Source organism: Eschrichtius robustus, chromosome 7 (assembly GCF_028021215.1).
Source record: "Eschrichtius robustus isolate mEscRob2 chromosome 7, mEscRob2.pri, whole genome shotgun sequence".
NCBI lineage: Eukaryota > Metazoa > Chordata > Mammalia > Artiodactyla > Eschrichtiidae > Eschrichtius > Eschrichtius robustus.
Window position 1 is genome coordinate 90,928,269 of NC_090830.1, and position 22,387 is coordinate 90,950,655.

A 22,387-nucleotide genomic window follows, 5' to 3' on the forward strand; every position below is an offset into this window, starting at 1 on the left:
AAGGGATACGGTAGGGGCTGATTCTGTCATGCCTTTGGGGAGACTTAAAATCTCTCCTTTATAGATTTTTCCAGATGACCTGGGTGGGACTGAGAGGAAATGATTGCTTTAAAAAGGCAAAGACTCTCTCGGATAATGGAGGGAGACTGTGATCTCCATCCCCACCTCTGGTGTGACTTACTCGGTGACATATGCTTATCTAACAGGGACTGATGGCCCTGAAACAGCCATCCAGGCTCAGAGTCAGTGCCTCCTTAGCTCTACAAGATACTGACTGATTGATTGATGAACTCAATCAACATGTACTGATAATTTCGGTGAAGAGGCCAGGTGTCTGCTCCTTAAAAATTCTCTATAGAGACCATCACACAAACCTTGAGCCATAATCTACTCAATAACTGGCTGATAAACAGGCACAGTGGTGACACCAGTGCAGAGGATTAGCTCTGCCTGGGTCAGTCAGGAAACCCTGCACAGAGGGTCCCATTCAAGAGAGGTTTCAAGGCAAAGGATGGGTCATCCAGGTAGAAAAGAGGGGGAAGAAATATAAAGACAGAAGGTACAGCCTGGGGAAAGACATGGTGACCAGAAACATCTGGGTGAGTCTAGGGAGATGGGCAGAGAGACCTGCACAGACCAGAGGGTGGAGGCTGCAAAGCTGTGAGACCAGTTTAGGAAAAGCCACTGGATGTGACTCCAGCAGACACACAGGGGAGTGGCTGGATTAGAGAGGAGTTTCAGAAACATCTCAAGTGTCTGAAGCACAGAGGGCTGGAGGCAGGGAGTTCTCTGAGGAAGTATCTCCTGGGTAAGAGAGAATGAGACTTAACCTTCTAGCTGGAGAGAAAGGAGGGAGTGGGTTTGGAAGGTGTCTTTATTTAACAGCTTGCCTAGAAATGAAACTGACTTTGCTTAGTAATCTTTAAAATCATTTGATTTTAATTAATTGAAACCAATCCTCCAGTCCTGTGCTGCCTGATGGAAATATAATGCGAGCCACATTACGTAATTCTAAATGTTCTAGCAGCAAAATTTTAAAAATTAAGAAGAAACAGGTTAAATTATTTTTAATAATATATTTTATTTAACCCAATATATCCAAAATATTACCATCAAAAAATGTGATCGTACAAGTAATTGTTAATGACTTTTTTTTGCCTTCTTTTCTTTGTGCTACATCTTGAAAATCTGATGTATATTTTTACACTCAGGGCGCGCCTCAGTTCACAGTGGCCACATTTCAAATGCTTAATTACCCAGCACGTCTTGGACAATGCAACTCTAGCCTTATTCACATCCTGGGCATATGGCTTTTCTGGACTTCTGATAGACATTTACCCACAGGAGCTAGAAAATAGAAACTTTAAATGGTATTTCCTCGTGATAATGCAAGCATGTATTTCTAGGCATAGGCAGCAGAAATGATTTGCAGGATTATTTCTTTTTTGCATCTTCAGGGGTGACTGTGAAGAATCTTCAGGCCTTCCAAGTCCTGCAGACTGTTTTCCACAAAGCCAGTGACCCTGTCCTCTGCACAAAAGTCCTGTCATCCATCAGGACCATGTGGGCCTGGAACGCCCGCAACTTCTTCCTGCTGGAGTGGACCCTGCAGCCCATCTCGCAGTTCGTGGAGATCGTGGCCCTGAAGCCAACCCTGGTGCAGATGCACTTCTTCCAGCTGCTGGAGGTCCTGGTGTTTGAGCTGCATTACGTGCCCCATGAGATCCTGCGGAAGGTGCAGCGCCTGATCCAGGAGAGCCCAGAGCCGCTCGTCACCCTCGTGGCCTTGCAAACTGTCCTCAGGATAGCTGGCGGGGACCCGCTCTTCACTGACATCTTCCGGGACTCAGGGCTCCTGGGCCTGCTGCTAGCCCAGCTACGGAAGCAGGCCAAGATCCTGAGGAAGTCAGGTGCCTTCCAGGAGCTTTAGGAGGGGAAGTGGGGAATGGGTGGGGGCCAGCGTTAGCTGGGCCTGGTCTGTGTGCCAGCCCCACCACCCATTAACATAACAGAGAAAGTGAGTGTGCCCATGTCACCTGGTGCCCAGAGAGTCAGAGATGGTACCCCTGGGCTACATGGCTTCACAGCGCAGGCAGCCTCCCTGTTTTCTATAACTTGCCTGCTCTTCCCCATGAAGAGATGGGAGGGATGGGTGTAACTTGAAGCCGACTCATGGGACTAACTCAGGCCTGATGAGTTCTTAGTTTTCAGATACCTCCTGCAGTAGATATTGTCTGAGTGTGTAGGTAGGGAAACAGCAGATGGACAGGTCCTCAGCAATGCAAAGGGGAAAGGAGGCTCAGAGAGGCTTGAAAGTCCGGGACGGAAGGGCGTGCGGGACATGTCCGGGGTCATCTGGGATACGGCCACCTTGCTCACATGGTGCTCTCGGGCCCAATGGCCTCCCACCTGGAGCAGAGGTCAGTCACCAGGGCCTTGCTGGCTGGCTTGCCCCTCTAAACCTTGGCCACACTGTTGCACGCCCTGCTGGGCTGTACACCCGTGGCTCCTTGGCAGCACTCCCTCACCCTGCCTCAGGAGCACGGGCCTGGGCTCTCCCTGCCTAACCATGCCCCATGTACATACCCTGGATTTTACAACAAGCCTTCCAGGGGATTTTGATGCACTCAAGTTGGAGAACCTCTGATGTAAGGGTTGTAGGGTCACATCTTACGAAATGGGATGCACACTCCTTTGTAATGGAAGCATGATATTCGTCTTTCTTTAAGAGGATAGGAAACTAATGGAATTGGAGATTTGGGGCCATATCACATGTACTTAAAAATGTTTCTTCATTGCTTCTTAAATATGGCAGGAAACAAAGAGTCCAATCCTGGAGTTCAGGATATAGAAAGAGAACTGACTTGTGTGATGCTGAGAACTGTGGTCACGCTTCTGAAAGGATCAGTTCGGAATGCAGGTAAGGATGGTATCAAATTCACCTTGTCACTGGCTGGGAAAACATTAACTATTTCCTGGTGATTTATGTCATTGTCCAAAGGCTATATCCAAGGAATAACCAACACTATCGCTGTGGCTGATGTCCATTCACTGGTTGATGTTCAGTGATCAACAGTAAATTGGTAGACACACCAGTTGACACTTTTTACTGTTTAGGTTGCTAAATAAGGTTGGGAATCAAAGAATTATCTTAAATTTATGAGATCACAGAAACCCCATCTCCCTCAAGTAAAATCTTTTAATATCCTGCTGCACTGACTATAGATACTTTTTAAAAAAGATTTAAATTGTAAAATACAGGCAAAGAAAGCTCATCATTTTTAAGAGACATAATTTGATGTGCTTTCAGCCCATGATGGATTTAGTAGCTTCATCCATTCAAAAAAGTTTAGCTTCCTAAGATCATGTGGTTCTCATGCTTAAAAATATGTGCATAAAATATAAATGCATGTATATTATACTATGAAGCAGATGCATCAGCAAAGTGACATCAGTGGGTTTGGTGATTTGGTGCATCTTTATCTGAGGCCCTCACAGGTCAACTATACCAAATGTGAATGATTATTTCATTATGGTAGAGCATCTCTAATGTTAGACTATAAGAGATTCCCTGGAGGTTCTGGTTAATAGGGAGGTGCATATTCCTAAGCTCCCTCCCAGAGATCTAATTATCAGGTCAAGGCAGAGCCTAGTAATCTACTTGTAAACAGGCTTCCAAGGTGATTTCCATGTAAGGGGTACCTGGCCCATAATTGGGGAAATCCTGCCTTATGGAGTTGACCAGCTCAAATCCATGTCATACCATTTGAAAGATTCAGTTACTTCCTAGTTCTTATTCTACATGTGATTACTTCAAAGATCAATCCTGGGGAAGAAATTCTTAGGATTACTTTTAAACAAAAACATACCATTAGCCAAATTTCTTAAATCCTGCCTGCCGCTCACCTTGCCACAAGAAACTACCTACGAGTTAAACATACTCTTAAATTCTGGTTTGCTTTCAATAAGAATTTGGGCAGAGATAAGAGAGAATTGCCATTGGCCCTGGATTAGGGGATTATGTGGAAATAAATGCCAGAGGTATATCCAATGAAAGTTTGTATTACTTACGTCTCTAAAAACAGAAAAGGGGGAAATTTTTTTTCAAAAACAGAATTCTCACTGGAGAAGAAAGCAGTTTTTCTTTTTAATTCTCAGCTCCATAGTGTCTCTCTTCCTCTTCTTATTTTAACAGTAGGTACGAATTTTGAAAAAAAATTCCTAATGCGTGGAAAAAACACATACACATGTAGCCAAACAAACTTGGAAATTGTAAAAGCTTTCCTTGTAATTGAAGCTAAGGTGCCAAGGCCCCCATCGCTCTAGCCCCATACTCTCTGTCTGGTCCCCAGTTGTCCTGAAAGACCACGGCATGGTGCCCTTCATCAAGATCTTCCTGGACGATGAGTGCTACCGGGGAGCCTCTCTCAGCATCTTGGAGCAGCTCTCAGTCATCAACGCCGAGGAGTACATGAGCATCATTGTGGGCGCTTTGTGCTCGTCCACTCAAGGGGAACTGCAGCTGAAACTGGATCTCCTGAAGGTGATGTCAAGTCCTCCTTTGTGATGGGTTTCCCATGGACATGCAGCAGGTGATCGGCATTTGCCCATGCATTCATTCATTTAGTTGGTCACTGTATCATACAGGTAGAGTACTACTGGCTGCTGTAACAAATAAATCCCCCATCCTCAATAGCCTGGCACATTAGAGGTTTCTTTCTTACCTACGGTCCAATCAGTGATTGGGAGGAGTGTCATTCAGGGACAGCAGTCACCTGGGCATCTAATCCAGCCATCAGACAAAGGAAGGGAGAGCAGAGAAAACGGCACACATTCTTTTTCAGGCCTAAAACTGGTGCATGTTAACTTCTGTCCAAGTTTCTCTGGGCAGGACTCATCTGGATGCAAGACATGCCAGGAAATGTAGTCCCTAGTTGGGCAGCGACTTCCCAGCCACACTGTAAACTATGGAAGTGGAGCCCAAATTGGCGGCGGCCAAGCAGCAGCCTTGTTTACTTGCCCAGCATTTAGTGAGCATCTACCAGTTACCAGGTCTGATGCAGAGTGCTCGGGACACACAGTTGTATGAGATTCAGCCCTTGCCAACTGGTAGCTCGTAGACTAGGGCTAATATTAAGTAAGCAATCATGGTGATGCAGTGTGGTAATGCCCCAGAGGTTGAAGGCAGGCTGCCATGGGAACAGAGAAGTAGGAGAGACCAATGCTGCCTTACATGTTTGAGGAAGGCTCACAGAGGAGGGAACATCTGAACTGGGAAGAGGAAGCAAAAGGCAGTCAAAGGCACAGGAACAGTGGTTACAAAGGGAGACGTAAAACTAGGCTGTCACCTTTGGACAACAAAGAGAAGCATATATTTTTGTTTTTGTAATATTGTTAATAATCATCAAGTTATCTTAAAACAGTTAAAGATGATAATAAACATCATCAGCCTTACAGCTCTCACAATTTTGTTGCTGTTCCTGCTTTTCCATCTCTTTTGTCTTTGCGGGCTTATGCCTTAAAAAAAAAAAAAATCCCCTTTCTTTTGTTCATGCTGTTTAAGAGAAGAGCAGATGTAAATTCAAATATCCCCCAGGGAACTGACTTGGGGACCTGTCACATCTATGTGCAAAAGAACCCCCTATGCAATACACACTCATGTTTCATTATCATGCCACTCTGGATCACTGGTGAATTTTATACAACACGAAGTTGCTCTGACTTCCAAAATTAAACCCTCAACCTTATTTAGCCATGACTATCTCTGTACAAAACCATTTTACCAGTTAGAGAATGGCATTCAGTTTATTTTACCTACTTTATTTTTCAGCAGAGCCAGTGTCAGGCACTGATGCAACTGTATTCATGTCATCTCATGACCTAATCCTGTGGAGTTCGGCATGGCCAATGTGTCATGAGAATCCCATCCAGAAGTGGCATTATGACCATAGTTATCATGTATTTCACAGATGACAGGAACCAAAACAGTGATTTAATCACAGGGTCAAAAAATCAGTGAAGGTGATGAAACAAAAAAGGAAAGTTAAAGGTCTTTTGAAAGACACTGGAGTCCCATGATTATGTGAAGTAACAGGATTGAGGGGAGCATGTAAAGGGGAGAGTAAGGGAGAGAGATATCAAGAATTAATGACAGTTTACAGCTGGAATGCACCTTAGCTTCATGTGGTCCTATCTTAATATTGGGCAGAGATAGGCCCTGAGAGATTCTAATACTGAATAGTGAAGTTGAGTTTGGATCTAAGACTAGTGATTTAAAATCTGGTGATTTTTCCTCTTCATCTTGCTGTTTGTTGCATTTTTTCTCATATGTCTGTGTTCAGCTTAATTCACATGAGCCTTATTCTAATAAGGAACAGGGAAGGCAGACAGCAAGGCAGTTAGGACTTTGGTTTTCTATTGGGTGAATAATTGGAAGCCCTATCTATTTCTGACATTTTCATATTGAAAGTCAAACAGATTCATGGAGAGAAAAGTTTTGGAGAGCACAAGTGTTTTTGTGTCCATTACAGAAAAGCTCTCTGCTTCGCTCTTGGAAAGTTCATCTTGTTTACTCTATAGCCCAGAAGCACCTTATTGGAGTGTCAGCCCTTGGGTAATAGGACTGAATTTCTAGAATTAGCAATGTAAAGCCATTATGGTGTTTTACAGATTCAATATCATTTCAGAATCACACTATCAAGAGAGCACATCAGGGATGAACACTGTGTAAGCTTATTTAACAGAGCCATACCCCGCACTCAATGTGCTGTCTTCTCCCTGGGTACCAAGTCACTGCTGGGCAGTTGGGAGGGTGCCTAAAGCCGCCATTGTTCTTCCAGGACTAGGGTGAGAACACGTTGCAGCTCCCGTGGGTGGTGGGGAAGGATTGGGCCCCAGAGCCTGTTCCAGGCTTGCCCACCACTGAGTCGTGTGAGCAACTAGCCAACGTTTGCTGGAATCTGATGTGGGATCTGCCTTTGTTCTAAATCACTTTGGGAACCCCTTGGGAAACAAAGATGTAAAATTAGTTCTTTCTGGCTAGATTTCCTTTTTTGGTAGTTGAGAGTGGACTCTGCCCAAAGCACTGTGCCTGCAAAGTGGGTCAGATGTAGGATGAGGTGAAAGTGATGGAGGGTGGGGACCTCAAAGGCAGGACTCCCTGCCCCACCACCCAATAAAGGTTTGTCATCTCTGAAGTGTATTCACATCACGGTGCCACCCTCATTTCCCTTCCCTGAGAATCAGCCAGCTGCTCTGGAGGAGAAAAATCCTCCAGAAACATGTGACTTAAGGCAGTTGCTTCCAAAATCCAGTGGTGCTTCCATACCAATACAGAGGCACATGTGACTTCACCACCTAATTCTGGCAAATGATAACCGAGTTAAAGAATAATGTAAGCAAATGAATTTCCTCTCCATGGCCAGTGGGACCATGATTGGGTTATGCACAAATTCAGATTGATTTGCTAATATACATTTAGCTGTTCAACTCTGAGCTTAATTGCATTACCTCACCGGTCTTCCAGCATGACACATGGAAAATTATGAGGAATAACAAATAATAGAATGTGAAATAAATCCTGTTAGTCCTAACATAGTTAGCGCTTTGCAGCAGACATCCATTTTATAGATTCAAGCTTGAGGAATACTAACTCAGAGACGATGACATGGTAACTGAGTTAAGGAGGAGAAAATGTGCTTAACGCTGACCTTTCTTGAAATGTGTCAACCCTAGCCTGATTACTTTGACTTCAGCTGATTAAATTTACTCCCTTCCGTAGACTCTCAAGCCTAGGTGATGCATTATCATGCAAAGTTGAATGACAGTAATGGAGACCCTCCTCCCAAGTCCCCAGTTCCTGACAAATCGTTTCCCGAAGTAGTGCAGTATTTATTTTCCTTTATGATAGAAATGTTTCTCTTTAGTTGCTATGAAATTAAGCCTTTGTAATTGGATTTTGGGCTCTTTACTTTATGACTCTGCAAATATGAAATTAACCCCATCCCAAGAAATAATAGAGCAGTCTGAGTTCTAATGAGATTACCCCCATTTTAGATAATGACTCTGAATTTAATAAATCAAACAAAGCAACAATTAAGGTCAGACATTTCTTTTTTCTCCACCCCTCCCAATAGGAGGAGAAAAGAGCCATCTAGGAATTACAGAGGATAGACCCTCTGAGAGACACAGATCATAAGGAGGACTATTATTGGTTTGCTTTCTTTTTAAAATATCTGCTCTCAACATTCCTTGAATGATGGAGACCTTCTGAGCAATATCTGGTGTCAACTTTGACAACTGGAAGATGGTATCTTAAGGAAAGAGGGGGGTTTTAGTGGTCATGCAGCACTTAGACAATTGCTTGTAATCTGATTAGTTTTATTTTTTAATTACTCTCTTTTTGGTGTTTGTTTTGTCACATGTCATGTGATAAACAGAAGAGCTCCATTCATTCCATTTGCCTTGAACAACCTCATAGTGGTTTTAGGAGCCATTGAAAGCACTCACATAAATCTAGACAGTTTACAGTTTAACAGCTTAAGATTTCCTGATGTCTCGGTGATTTATTTATTTTCCATGGCACGAGTCACACTGAGACAGGTCGAGACAGACAATGCAATGCATGCTGTACCACACGTTAATGTTCAGCCTTTTGTGTGGATTATCAGTTGGCAGGAAGAAACTACCACCACCACATGCACTTCGAGGTTAGAATTCATTTCCAACTTGATCAAAGAAATAATATTCTGTGCGGAGTGAGTTGCTCACACAAGGCAGGCACAGAGGACTGGCCCCAGTGTCCTGGGGTTGGGGGTGGGGTTTGGGGAAGGCAGCTGTGGGATGCAGTCTATAAAGAGAAAGGCCGTGCCTAGTCTAGAAAGCTCTGTGTTGCTAAACCATAAGGTTTTACATTCACCAAATGTCACTATTCTGGAGAATCTGCTCTAACAGTCTATATACAATCTTCTCTTTAAGGACCTGTCTACAAATGTCAAACTTTCCTGGGTTTTGAGCCAAATTCAGAAGTAGTTAGGTCATATCCTCACCCAGGAGGAGAAAGCAGTTGTCACTGCCTAGTCCTTAATGTTTCATTTTTGCTTCTAGCTTTCAGGCGGTCTGGAAAGCCCATTTCCCTGAAGTCTATCCCACCACTCTCATTTGATCCCCCGTTAGTGGGTGGCCCTGATGCTGCTTCTTTTAAAAAACAAAACGACAATTCAATTTCCCCACAGTCATCCCCCTGAGCTGTGGTGGGTAGTCTTTGATCTAACCACCATAAGTCATGCATTTTCTTCTCCTGTAACTGGGAAAAGATCAACTGACCCACATTGGTAAGGATGAATCTTTCTACATCACTCTATATGATAATTTGTCCATTTTGAACATAATCGTGGCCTTTGGCCTTTTATAGATTCTCCTAGTTTCTACAATCTTTGTTTTGTTTTTAATTTCTTGAAATGTCATTGATGGGGCCGTGGGAGCACTTTAAGTAGCTCCTTGGTCATCATTTCTCTCCATCTTTGAAAGAGTCCTTGCCTGTGTACATTTACTTAGTCCTGGCTCATTTTGTGCTTCCCTACCCCAAGCTTGGGTTGACTGCCTGCCAAGCAGCTCAGGCTTCATGTAGCAGAATATAATATTAGATAACAGAATTTGGGTGTTAGGGGTACACATTATATTATTTCAGATAAACTCTAGTGTTAGGTTAGGGTTACCAGCATTTTAGAGATAGAGCTGGAAAATTATCTTTGCCCCGCAAAGTGCATGACTTCATATTTCATAGCTACCTGTAACTTTACTGAATTTCTATTTGACTTTCTCTGTATGAGAATTAAAAAATCTAATCCCTTCCCTCCTTTTTTCTGACCCACCAGTTTTCTCTTTGTCAATGGACTTTCATGCATTATGCTATAGGCTGTCACCCTAAACCATGCACTTAAGACACAGCATCACCCCCTCTCTCTCAAATTGGGAATTTCTTTTTATTTTTTCTCTTTGAAACTTGTTTCAAGCATCCTGAAACTGACTTTAAGTTGTGCCTGCCCAGACAATCCTCACTGAACACTAAACATTTGAAAGGACAAAACAATTCAAATCTTCCTCCAGAGCAAAACTATAGGGACTGGCCATTCTCTGGGAAACATGCCTAAGAAGCCTGGGTCTTTGATGGAGTCCCATGCAATTTTCATGAATAGTAAATAACTAAATACCAAAAGTTAGAGGCTTTTGATATTTATCTAAAATCATCCATGCATTCTTCACTTTTAGGTGTGCAACTTTACCACAGAATGAGAACTTCTTAAATGTAGTCCTTCTTTCCTTCCGAAACATTTATTGAATACCTAGTGTATATCATGCACTGGGCTCAATGAATAGTACGTTGGAAGTGCTTAGTAAATATTTGATTTTAGAAGGAATTAAAAGTTTGGCTGTCCAGTAAAAATCTCAGCAATCTGGAGAAGGTAGATTGCATATGTGTGTTGTAATAGCCTAAACTCCACACACGGTCTATATTATATGCTATATCTATATGTTTCCTTCCATTAGGATTTCTCTTCTCCACGTTAATTTCCTCATATTTTCACACCAGGTTTTAAGTAGATTTGTTTGACTATCTTTCATTTATTAGAAGTACCTGTGCTTGCACAGAGAGGGAGGTAAATAGTAATAAGTTGCTTTACATAGATTTCACTGTGAGTTTCCTTTTGCAATACAGGAAATGGTTCATTCCATAAGTTTAGCAAATATTTATTAAGTAGGTGCTATGTTCCACAGCAGTGAACAAGCCCGATTTCATGGGGCTTCAATCCAGGGGAAGGCTGAGACAATTTTCAAGTAGCTTCAATACAGTGTGGTGAGAGTTTTGATTGGGGATTTAGAGGTGTGAGCACTCAGCCTGGGATGAGAACAAGCTAAGGGTCAGGGAAAGCTTTGTGGAGGGAGATGCATTTAAGTCAAGATACTGGACTGTAAGTCAACCCTATAAAGCAGCATAGCCTTTAAGAGCAGCCATTTGAATGAAGACACTGAGGCACAACCCAAAACTAAAAGTAAGAGGAATGGTACTGACCTCCCAATGTCTCAGAGTCGCGCATCGGTAGCTCGCTGTTCCCACGGAGTGGAGCGCAGAAGAGCACCCGGAACGCTTTGGCAGGGATGGGTGGGAGCTCAGCGTTAAAGATCTGCCTCCTCCATCTCACTCACTTGTATCTCATTGGTTTCAGTCTCTGCTCCGGATCCTGGAGACCCCCAAAGGCCGTGCTGCTTTCAGAGTCTCCAGTGGGTTCAATGGGCTGCTGTCCCTGCTCTCTGACCTGGAGGGGTCTCTCCGGGAGCCCCCACTGCAGACCTGGGGGGAAGTGTCCCCCAGCCAGACCCTGGACCTGGTCCTGCACACCCTCTGTGCTGTGTCTGCAGCACTGTACCTGGACCCTGTCAACAGTGACTTCTTTAGGAGGACGGGGCTGTTTGAGAAGCTGGCAGAGGACCTCTGCTTGCTGGGCTGTTTCGGGGCCCTGGAGGAAGAGGGCGCTCCTCCGCACTCCTGGGAGGACACAAAGGCCAGGCCATTTGCCGATTTGACGAGTGCGGCTTTTTCCTCTGCCAGCCCACTCCCACCCAAGATACAGAGCTGCCTCCAGATCCTCAGCTTCCTGGACAGCATGGCCCGAGGCACCCTCCACCTGTGCAAGGACCTGAAGGACTCCCCGAGGGCGAGGCAGGAGGCGGTTGTGGACGCTCAGAGTGCAGAAGCCGGCAGTGACCCCCAGGGAAACTTCAAGCAGTGGCCAGACCTGGAGGACAGGTAGAGCTTTTCTGCCTGCTTCCCCAATCTGTCATCAGTGTATCTCTGTCTCCCGAGTCCTCCGCAAACACCCCGCGCATGCGTAGTACAAACTGGGTGTGAGGAAACGTCACATTGTTACTTATCCTCCAGAGTAGGTGCTTCCGCCCGGCGTTGTTGCAGCCAATAGAACGAGACGGAGTTGGATTCAGAAGCAAAGGAAAGCTTTCTTCTTTTATCAGAGAATGGAGAGGTGCCAGCTCACTTGCTCTCCTGACAGGCCAGGGGTGGGGCTGCCGTTTAGGGATCTAGAGTGGAGGGGGAGGGGGCGGAGATCGCAGTGCCGGGTGCAGTGTCTCTGCCCACAGCTCACCGCCGCCATCTTGAATTGAGTATCGTGTGCAGCGCTTCTGCGCACGATCCACGGGCTGCTGTGTCCCGCGCAGCCGTTTCGCACTAGGAACTCCAGGCTGAGGTGCCTGGCGCGGGGCTTCTGTGTGCAGTACCCTATGGGCAAGTGAAACTAGACTAAGCACAGAAGAAGAGGTGAGACCTTATTTTATCACCTAGATTCCATCTTGTTTTTCCTAGTGACCCCAGTGGGCTTTGCTGGTGACAGCAGGACTGTCTTTTCTTTAAATCAAGTTAACTTTGTCTTCAAGCCCCTCTCCCCATCACCCACCCCCACCCTGAGAGCTGGCAGAAAACCAATCCAACTCAATACAGGGCTGGGGGATGCTGTCGGGTCTCAGGAGAACCAGGGAAGCTTACCCGTTGTTGGAAACTGAGGGCAGAGCTCTGCTGCCCATAGGCTCACTTTCTTCTTTGGCATCTTTGCTGCTCCTGGGAGCTTTGATGCCTGGGCCCAGCCTCCCTGGTATGCCCGGCGGCCTTTGCCTTCCTAGGTCTTATCTCCCCCCCACCCTGCCAGGGCACTGCCAGGGTGTGGGTGAGGTCCTTGACTTGTAAGACACAAACAACAGCATCCTTCCCAATCATGGGACTCTTCCTGTTCTTTCTTGCTGCTTCTATTTCCCCTAACAAGGACAATTTCTCTTACTTCTGCAGGCTCATCTCCTCAAGGGCCCCATACTTTGATAAACAACCTTTTGCTTTCATCCCTGTAACACAGAATTCCACTAAAGCAGGGGAGCACAAAGAACCCCCCACCCCCTTGGAGCGAGAGGGGAAAAACTAAAGAACAAGGCAACAAAATAGTTGGTGTCTTTTTTTCATTCCTTTGAAGCAGCAATGACAAAACACAAATTAATATTTCAGTAAACTATCCTGCCTGCCACCTCTCCAGGTCATTTTGCCTTTAACACCACAGGACGCTCTTCTGAAAGACATTGCACGTGTTTCTCCAAAGAGAGCCCCCTTTGGCCAGACGTTTAGGGGGTTGGTGGTGAGGGGGATGGATGTCAATTCTCCAACTACTGCAATAATCATATGATTGTTCCTGTTACATTGGTTAATCTGGTAAATCAATTAGTTTTCTAACCTTGCATTCCTTCACAATTTGTTCATGATATAATTATTGCTAGATTTGATTTGCTAATTTTTGAAAAGAATTTTTCTTCTTGAGAAAGTTCAGCCTTTCACACTCCTTTCTTGACTATTTTTACTATGAAATTTGTGTTAGCCTCATAAATTGGGCAGTGTTCCCTCTTCTATTCTCTAAAAGAGTTTATGGAAAGATTACTATTTCTATTCCTTTCTTTTAAAAATTAATTAATTAATTAATTAGCTGCATTGGGTCTTCGTTGCTTTCTCTAGTTGTGGCAAGCGGGGCTCCTCTTCCTTGTGGTGAGCAGGCTTCTCATTGCAGTGGCTTCTCTTATTGCGGAGCACGGGCTCTAGGCATGCGGGCTTAAGTAGTTGTAGCTTGCGGGCTCATAGTTGTGGCTTGCGGGCTCTAGGCATGCGGGCTTCAGTAGTTGTGGCTTGCAGGCTCAGTAGTTGCAGCACACGGGCTTAGTTGCTCCGTGGCATGCGGGATCTTCCCGGACCAGGCTCGAACCTGTGTCCCCTGCATTGGCAGGTGGATTCTTAATCACTGTGCCATCAGGGAAGTCCTACTATTTCTATTCCTTAGCTATGTGGTAGAACTTGCCAGTAAAATCTCAGGAGCCTGACGTTTTCTTGAGAGAAGATTTATTTATTTATTTTTTATCTTTTTAAAAAACAGCTTTATTTTGACATAATTCACACACCATAAAATTCACCCATTTAAAATGTACAATAATTTTTTTTTGTATATTCACAAAAATATACAATCATTACCACAATTGATTAGAACATTTTTATCACACCAAAAGAAACTCCATACCCATTAGCCATTATTTTCCATTTCCCCTGCCCCTACCTCCAGTCCCAGGCAACCACTAATTTACTTTCTGTATTTAGGGACTTGCCTATTCTGGATATATCATATAAATAGAATCATACAGTATGTGATTTTTTTTTGTTTCTGGATTCTTTAATTTAGCATAATGTTTTCAAGGTTCATCCATGTTGTAGCATGTATCAATACTTCATTCTTTCTAATGACAAATAATTTTCCATTGTGTATATCACAATTTACTTATACGTTTATCAGCTGATGGACATTTGGGTTGCTTTCACTTTGGGGTTATTATGAATAGTGCTGCTATGAACATTCATGTACAAGTTTTTGTGTAGATACATGTTTACATATCTCTTGGCTAGATACCTAGGAGTGGAACTGCTAAATCATATGGTAATTCTACATTTAACATCTTGAGGAACTACCAAATCATTATTCAAAGTGACTGCACCATTTTACATTCTCACTAGCAGTGTGTGAGGGTTTCAGTTTGAATACCTTCTTGCCAACACTTGTTATTATCTGTCTTTTTGATTATAGCCCTCCTAGTGGGGGTGATGTGGTATCTTATTGTGGTTTTGCTTTGCATTTCCCTAATAATTAGTAATGTTGAACATCTTTTCATGTGCCTGTTGGCCATCTGTATGTCATTTTTGGAATCTCTACTTAGATCTCTGTCCATTTAGAAAATTGTTGTTGTTGTGGTTGAGTTGTATGAGTTTTCTTTTTTTAATTAATTAATTTATTTTTGGCTGCATTGGGTCTTCGTTGCTGTGCGCGGGCTTTCTCTAGTTGCGACGAGTTGGGGCTACTCGTTGCGGTGTGTGGACTTCTCATTGTAGTGGCTTCTCTCGTTGCGGAGCACGGGCTCTAGGCGCATGGGCTTCAGTAGTTGTGGCACATGGGCTTAGTTGCTCCGCAGCATGTGGGATCTTCCCAGACCAGGGTTCAAACTTGTGTCCCCTGCATTGGCAGGCGGATTCTTAACCACTGTGCCACAGGGAAGTCCCTGTATGAGTTCTTTATATATGTTTTGATTACTGTAGCTTTGTAGTATAATTTGAAATTAGGGAGTGTGACACCTCCAGCTTTGTTCTTTTTTCTCAGAATTGCTTTGGCTATTCAAGGCCTTCTGTGGTTCCATACAAATTTTAGGACTTTTAAATTCTATTTCTGTGAAAAATGTTGGGATTTTGATAGGGATTGCATTGAATCTGTAGATTGCTTTAGGTAATTATGGACATTTTAACAATGTTAATTCTTCCACTACTATGTTAAATAAGAGTGGTGAGAGTGGCATCCTTTTCTTGTTCCTAATCTAAGAGAAAAAGCTTTGTTTCTCACTGTTCAGTATGATGTTAGCTGGGTTTGACATATATGTCATTTATGGCCATTATTCATTTTATTCAGAGTTTTATCATAAATGGATGTTGAATCTTGTCAAATGCTTTTTCTGCCTCTATTGAGATGCTTACATGATTTGTATCCTTTTTTTGTTTATGTGATGTATCATATTGATTGATTTGCAAATGTTGACTCACCCTTGCATCCTTAGAATAAATACCACTTGATCATGGTGTATGATCCTTTTAATGTATTGTTGTATTTGGTTTGCTAATATTTTGTTGAGAATTTTTGCATCTATGTTCATCAGAGACATTGGCCTATAATTTTCTTTTTTGTGTGTTGTTCTTGTCTGGTTTTGGTATCAGGGTAGTGCTGGCCTCATAAAATATGTTAGGAAGCATTCCCTTGTCTTCAGTTTTTTGGAAGAGTCTGAGATTCTTCTTTGAATGGTAGAATTCACCACTGAATTTGTCTGGTCCTGGACTTCTGTTTTTTGTGATAATTTTTATTACTGTTTCAATCTCCTTAGTAGTGATCAGTTTATTCAGATTTTCTGTTTCTTCATGAATCAGTCTTGGAAAGTTGTGTGATTCTAAGATTTTATCCATTTCTTGTAGGTTGTCCAATTTGTTGGTGTGTAGCAGTTCAGAGTACTCTCTTAAAATCCTTTGTATTTCTGTGATATCTGTTGTAACTTGCTTTTTGTTTCTGATTTTATTTATTTGAGCCTTCTCTGTCTTTATCTTGGTGAGTCTAGCTAAGAGTTTGTCAATTTTGTTTATCTCTTCAAAGAACCATGTCTTAGTTTCTTACTATTGTGTTTTTAGTCTCTATTTCATTTATTTCCACTATGGTTGTTATTATTTCCTTCCTTCTGCTGACTTTGGGCTTTGTTTGTTCTTCTTTTTCTAGTTCCTTTAGGTGTAAGTTTAGATCGTTTCTTGAGATTTTTCTTATTTCTTGAGGTAGGACTGTGTTGTTATAAACTTCCCTCTTAGAACTGTTTTTGCTGCATCACACAGATTTTGATACCGCATATTTGTGATTTTTCCAGCTTTCTTCTTGTAGTTGATTTCTAGTTTCATACAGGTGTGATTGGAAAAGATGCTTGATATGATTTCATTCTTCTTAAATTTATTGAGATCGGTGTCCCAACATATGGTCTATCCTTGAGAATTTCTATGTGCACCTGAAAAGAATGTATATTCTGCTGAGTTTGGATGGGATGTTCTGTATTCATTTAAGTCCATCTGCTCTAAAGTTTCACTTAAGGCCCGTGTTTCCTTGTTGAATTTCTGTCTGAGTAATCTATCCATTGATGTAAGTGGGGTATTAAAGTCCCCTACTATTATTGTGTTGCTGTCAATTTCTTCCTTTAGGTTTGTTAAAATTGCTTTATATATTTTGGTGTTCCTACATTAGGTGCAAATACATTAATAGTTGTTATGTCTGCTTGATGGATTATCCCCTTTATATAATGTCCATCTTTGTCTCTTATCTTTTTTGGCTTGAAGTCTGTTTTGTCTGATATGAGTATGGCTACACCTGTTTTTTTTTTGGCTGCCATTTGCTTAGAGTATCGTTTTCCATATCTTTACTTTGAGCCTATATTTGTCTTTAGAGCCGAGATGAGTCTCCTGGAGACAGCATATAGTTGGGTCTTGTTTTTAAGTCTGTTCAGCTACTCTGTGTCTTTTGATTGGTGAATTCAATCCATTTACATTTAGGGTGATTATTGATATATGAAGACTCGGTACTGCCATTTTATCTTTTGTTTTCTGGTTGGTCTGTATTTTCATTGTTTCTTTTTCCTTGATTTTCTGTCATTTTAATTTGGTGGTTTTATATGATATTTTTCTAAGTTTCCTCTTTTTTATGTTTCATTTCTCTGCTCTAGATTTTAGTTTTGTGGTTACCATGAGGTTTGTATAAACTGTCTCATAGATTACATAGTTCTTTTTCTGCTGAAAGTGTCTCATCTTCATTTGCCTTCATTTGCAAAATACAGATTTTGTCCTTGTCTTCTTCCCCTTTTATGTTTGTTTCCACAAATTATCCCTTTTTATGTTGTGAGTTTATTACCAAATTGAAGTAGCTATAGTTGTTTTTAATGCTTTTTCCCCCCTTTAACCTTTATGCTATAATTGTTTAACAACTTATTCTGGTAAAGAGTTGCAATTTTCTGATTCTTTCTGTTTATTACCTACTCAAAGTTTTTTGTACTTTTACCTTTTTGTTTCAGGTAGAAGAGCTCCTTTCAGCATTTCTTATAAGGCAGGTCTAGTAGTGATGAACTCCCTCAGCTTTTGTTTGTCTGGGAAAGACTTTATTTCTTTTTCATATCTGAAGGATAACTTTGCTGGGTAGAGTATTCTTGGTTGACAGTTTTTATCTTTCAATATTTTGAGTATGTCATTCCACTCTCTCCTGGTCCATAGAGTTTCTGCTGAGGAATCTGCTGATAGCCTAATGGGGGTAACTTGTAGGTTACTGTCTTTTTTTTTTTTCCTGATTGTCTTTAAAATTCTTTATCATTGACTTTTGACAGTTTTAATATAATGTGTCTTGGAGAAGATCTTTTTGTATTGAGATAATTGGGTGTTCTATTAGTTTTGTGGACTTGTATATCCAGTTTCTTCCCAGGTTTGGAAAGTTCTCAGCTGTTGTTTCTTTAAATAAGCTCTTTTCTCATTCTGGGATACCCATTATCCTTATGTTGCCTTTTCTAATCAAGTTGGATAGTTCTTGTAGAGTTTCTTTATTAAAAAATCTTACTTCTCTCTCTTCTTCTACCTGAATCATTTCTAGATTTCTAACTTCAAGCTCACTAATTCTCTCTTCCATATGGTCTGCTCTATTTCCAGTGCTTTCTAATCCATTCTTTATCTCATTTATTGAGTTCTCCAGCTCCAGAATTTCCCATTTAGTTATTTTTTAGAGTTCCAGTCTCTTTGGTAAAGTATTCCTCTGTTTATTAATTTTACTCTTTAGCTCATTGAACTGCTTTTCTGAGTTTTCTTGTAGCTAATTGAATTTCTTCATGACAGCTATTTTGAATTCTCTATCAGTTAGATCACAATCTTCTGTGACTTTAAGTTTTACTGAATTGTTATTTTCCTTTTGTGATACTGTGTTTTCATGGTCCTTGATGAGTTGTTCCTCTGCTGGTGCATTTGAAGGAGCAAACTCCTTTCTTATTTAGGTAAAGTTTTTTTGCTTTGATTCTAACAGTTCGAGTTCTTAATTAAAGGCCTTTCTTTTTGTTTTTCAGTAGGTGGTGCTATAGCCCAAGTTTTTGTTTCTCTTGAGTGGCCTCCGGCTATATTTGAGAACCAGCATTTTCCACCCTCCAGCACCTCTGCCAGAGGTGTCCCTGGTGTCCTCATTGCCACTGCTTGTGCCTTGCTGCTGCCAGTGTTGCTGCTGTCACTGGCATTTCCACCTGGGACACTGGGATGGCAGGCACCTCTACCATGTCTGGGGACACCTGGGTCATGGGCACTGCTGCCACAGTGGGGAAGGGGAAACCAGGGTCATGGGCACCTTTGCTGCCTCCAGGGTTGTTGGGTTGGTGGGTGCTGCTGTCATTGGTGGGAGTGGGGGGAGGCTGGAGTTGCGGGTGCTGCTTTGGCTGGAGGGACCAGGGTCATGGGTCCTGCCACCGCTGCTGTCTGGCTCCCTGTGGCTATGGGTGCCATTGTGGCTGGGAGGCCTAGGTGTCATGTGCCACCTCTGTTGCTGCTACCAGGTTCGCTGGGGCTGCAGACTCAGCCGCTGTGGCCAGGGGCCAGGATCCCAGCACTGCCTCTGCTAGTCCTTGGTTCTGCCTCCTCTGTGTGTCCCAATTCACCCACCTTCAGATGTACAGATTATGGATCTCTCCAGCATCCTGCTGTGTTGGGCAGAGGAAGCTTTCTGGAGTTAGGAATGTTTTACTAGTTGTAGACTGAAGGGGAGAGACAAAGGGAGCTTTTCACACCATCAAGGTGTTGATGTCACCTCTGCAAAGATTTATTTTTGTGAGAATAAATTTCAATTTATTCTTGCATGATTCATAGTAAGTTATTTTTCAAGTTTATTGTTCTCATTTCACCTGTTTTAATTTATTGGCATAAGGCTATTCACAATATCCTTTTAACTCTTTATTCCTAACACTATCATTTGTGTATTCTTTCTCTTTTGCCTGCAGCACCCCAGCGTTCTTGGCAGAGGTTAATTTTTTAATGTGTCTGTGAACCAACGTTCAGCTTTTCCTGTCTCATACATCGATTTTCTGTTTCTTTTTTTGTTCTTATTATTTCCTTCCACTTTCTTTGGATTTATTCTAGTATTCTTTGTCTTAATTTAATTGTTACGAGACCAATTTTAAGTCCTCTTTTTAAATATAAATTTCCTTGTAACTATTACTTTAGTTCCATCACACAAGTTTTATTAGGTCAAATTTTCAATATAATTTACTGCTAAATATTTTCTAATTTCCCTTATGACTTACAGTTTTACTCTTGAATCTTATTTGAATTATAAATTTCCAAAGTTAGAGTATTTTTGATCATCTTTTTGTTATTGACTTCTAACTTTGTCATCTTGAAACAAAGTGGACTGTATGATGCTAATCCTTTGAAATTAGTTGAGCTTGACTTTGTGTCCCCAGTGTGGTAAATTTTCATAAATATTCCTGTGTGCTTGAAAATAATACACATTTTCCAGTTGTTAGGTTCAATGCTCTATTTATGTCCTCTAGATGAAATTTGTCAATTGTTCAGATTTTAAGATTGTTGGCATATCAGCTACTAAGATATGTTAAATACCTTTCATTATAATGATAGATTTATTAATATCTGTTAATTTTTTTTAAAATAAATTTATTTATTTGTTTATTTTTGGCTGCGTTGGGTCTTCATTGCTGTGCCTCGGCTTCCTCTAGTTGCGGAGAGCAGGGGCTACTCTTCGTTGCGCTGTGTGGGCTTCTCATTGCGGTGGCTTCTCTTACTGTAGAGCATGGGCTCTAGGCGTGCAGGCTTCAGTAGTTGCGGCGCATGGGCTCATTAGTTGTGGCTTGCAGGCTCTAGAGCATAGGCTCAGTAATTGGGGCTCACGGGCTTATTTGCTCCGTGACGTGTGGGATCTTCCCGGACCAGGGATTGAACCCATGCCCCCTGCATTGGCAGGCGGATTCTTAACCACTGCACCACCAGGGAAGTCCCAAAATCTGTTAACTTTTGCCTTACATATATCTGAGGCTATTAGAATCACACACATTTATAATTTTTTCATCATCTAGAGGTATCAAAGTTTTTATCATTATATGATGACCTTCTTAATCTCCATTAGAACATAACAACTTTTATCTAATAATAGTAAGGCTACACCGGTGTTCTTTTGGTTAGTATGTGCCTGAATTTTTATTCTTTAAACTTTCTGTGTCCTCATGCTTTAGGTATTTTTCCTGTAAACAGTAAAGAGCTATTTTTTTTTAATGTGTATTTTAAACTGAAGTTTCCTTGTTTCTTTGTGTGGTTGATGGTTTTTAATTGTGAGTCTTGCTCCAAGATTTTCCTTTTCCCAGACTCCATGCAGCCCATCCTTATTCTGGCCATCCTGCCTTTCTGCAGACACAGGAATGCCTCAGTGAGGCTGCAGCTGCCCTTTGTAGCTAGGCCTTGGTCAGATTCCAGGCCTTTCTCTTCTTGCTTTGTCTTGGGAGAATTCTCTTTCTGAGGTCCCCTGATCTCTCTATTCCAGGGGCAGAGGGTTCTCGGAGGAGGCCTCTGTCTTGGCCATCTGGACAGCATGCAGCTTAACTTAGGATCTCAGTGTTGAACCTTGTTCTACTTATCCTACCAGCTTTTAGAGGGCCCGGAAGTATTTGTCAGCATCAAAAACATTTAGTAAGTGGTATTAGGTGATGAAAAGCAATAGTCATTTGTTGAATGTCTCTGGGGACTGAACACCGATGACTTATTTTCATTTAATTCCCTCTCAAATTCTAGCATTTTACCAATAAAGAAATGGAGGCTGAGAGAGGATAAGAAACATGGTTGAAAGTTAACACCTAGTAAGTGATGGAGCAAAACTTTGAACTCAGGTCTACCCCCAAAGCCTCTGTGTTTGCTTCTGTGTACGTGTATGTGTGTGTATTTGCGTGTGTGTGTGTGTGTGTGTGTGTGTGTATGTGTGTGTGTGTATTTGTCCTGCTTTTTTCTGGATGTTTCCACAGTAATAGTGATGATTTGCTAAATGTTCTGCCACAATAGACTGAAGTTTAAGGTTTGGGCTCTAACTTGTAGATGGCATCAGGCCTGATTCTTTACAGATAACTCCTGTGTCAAATGTCATCCTGGTTTCACAATGAGTAATTTTTAAATGTACAAGAATCAGATTTCATAAATAGAGTAATTTTTTGGTCATTAAAAGAAATACATCACCCTTGACCTTCTCTAATGGTTAGAAAAGAGGAAGTGAAACCCCAGCCTCTCCTGAGAGAGTCTGTGGGGTAAAGGACAAGGCAGTGGGCTGGGCATGGTGGACGGGGTGCTCATCCATGCCCACCACTGACACTTGGCATCCCCTTGGGCATGCAACTTGGCTTAGACCTGTCCATACACAGTGGGCTCTGGTCTCCAGAAGGAAGACAGAGGCTGTGGGCCTTAGACTCAGGCCTGTGTGCTCTACACCTTAGTGTTCCTTGGGCCTTTTACTTTATCTCACTGAGCTTTGATTTCCCAATTCAAATGCGGGGATAATAAGAGTATCCACATTGAGGGGTGTTGTGCGGTGAGGACTGGAGATGATAATGGTGTTAGTTAGATAATGGTCACAGCTGCCATTTACTGAGCACTTGTTTGCCAGATGCTGTGCTTTGCTTTCACAAGCATTAGGTAATCTATGTAACTACGATTAAGTAACAT

The 22,387-nt window shown here is 42.1% G+C and overlaps 1 protein-coding gene across 1 annotated transcript in view; it reads left to right on the forward strand.

Moving 5' to 3' along the window:
• WDFY4 (WDFY family member 4) overlaps nt 1–22,387 on the forward strand; it is a 250,705-nt gene that overhangs the window by 17,825 nt on the left and 210,493 nt on the right. Inside the window, exons 8-11 of the mRNA XM_068548935.1 lie at nt 1,458–1,910; nt 2,816–2,920; nt 4,353–4,543; nt 11,226–11,806. Coding sequence (XP_068405036.1) covers nt 1,458–1,910; nt 2,816–2,920; nt 4,353–4,543; nt 11,226–11,806 — 1,330 coding nt within the window. The remainder of the gene's footprint in view (nt 1–1,457; nt 1,911–2,815; nt 2,921–4,352; nt 4,544–11,225; nt 11,807–22,387) is intronic.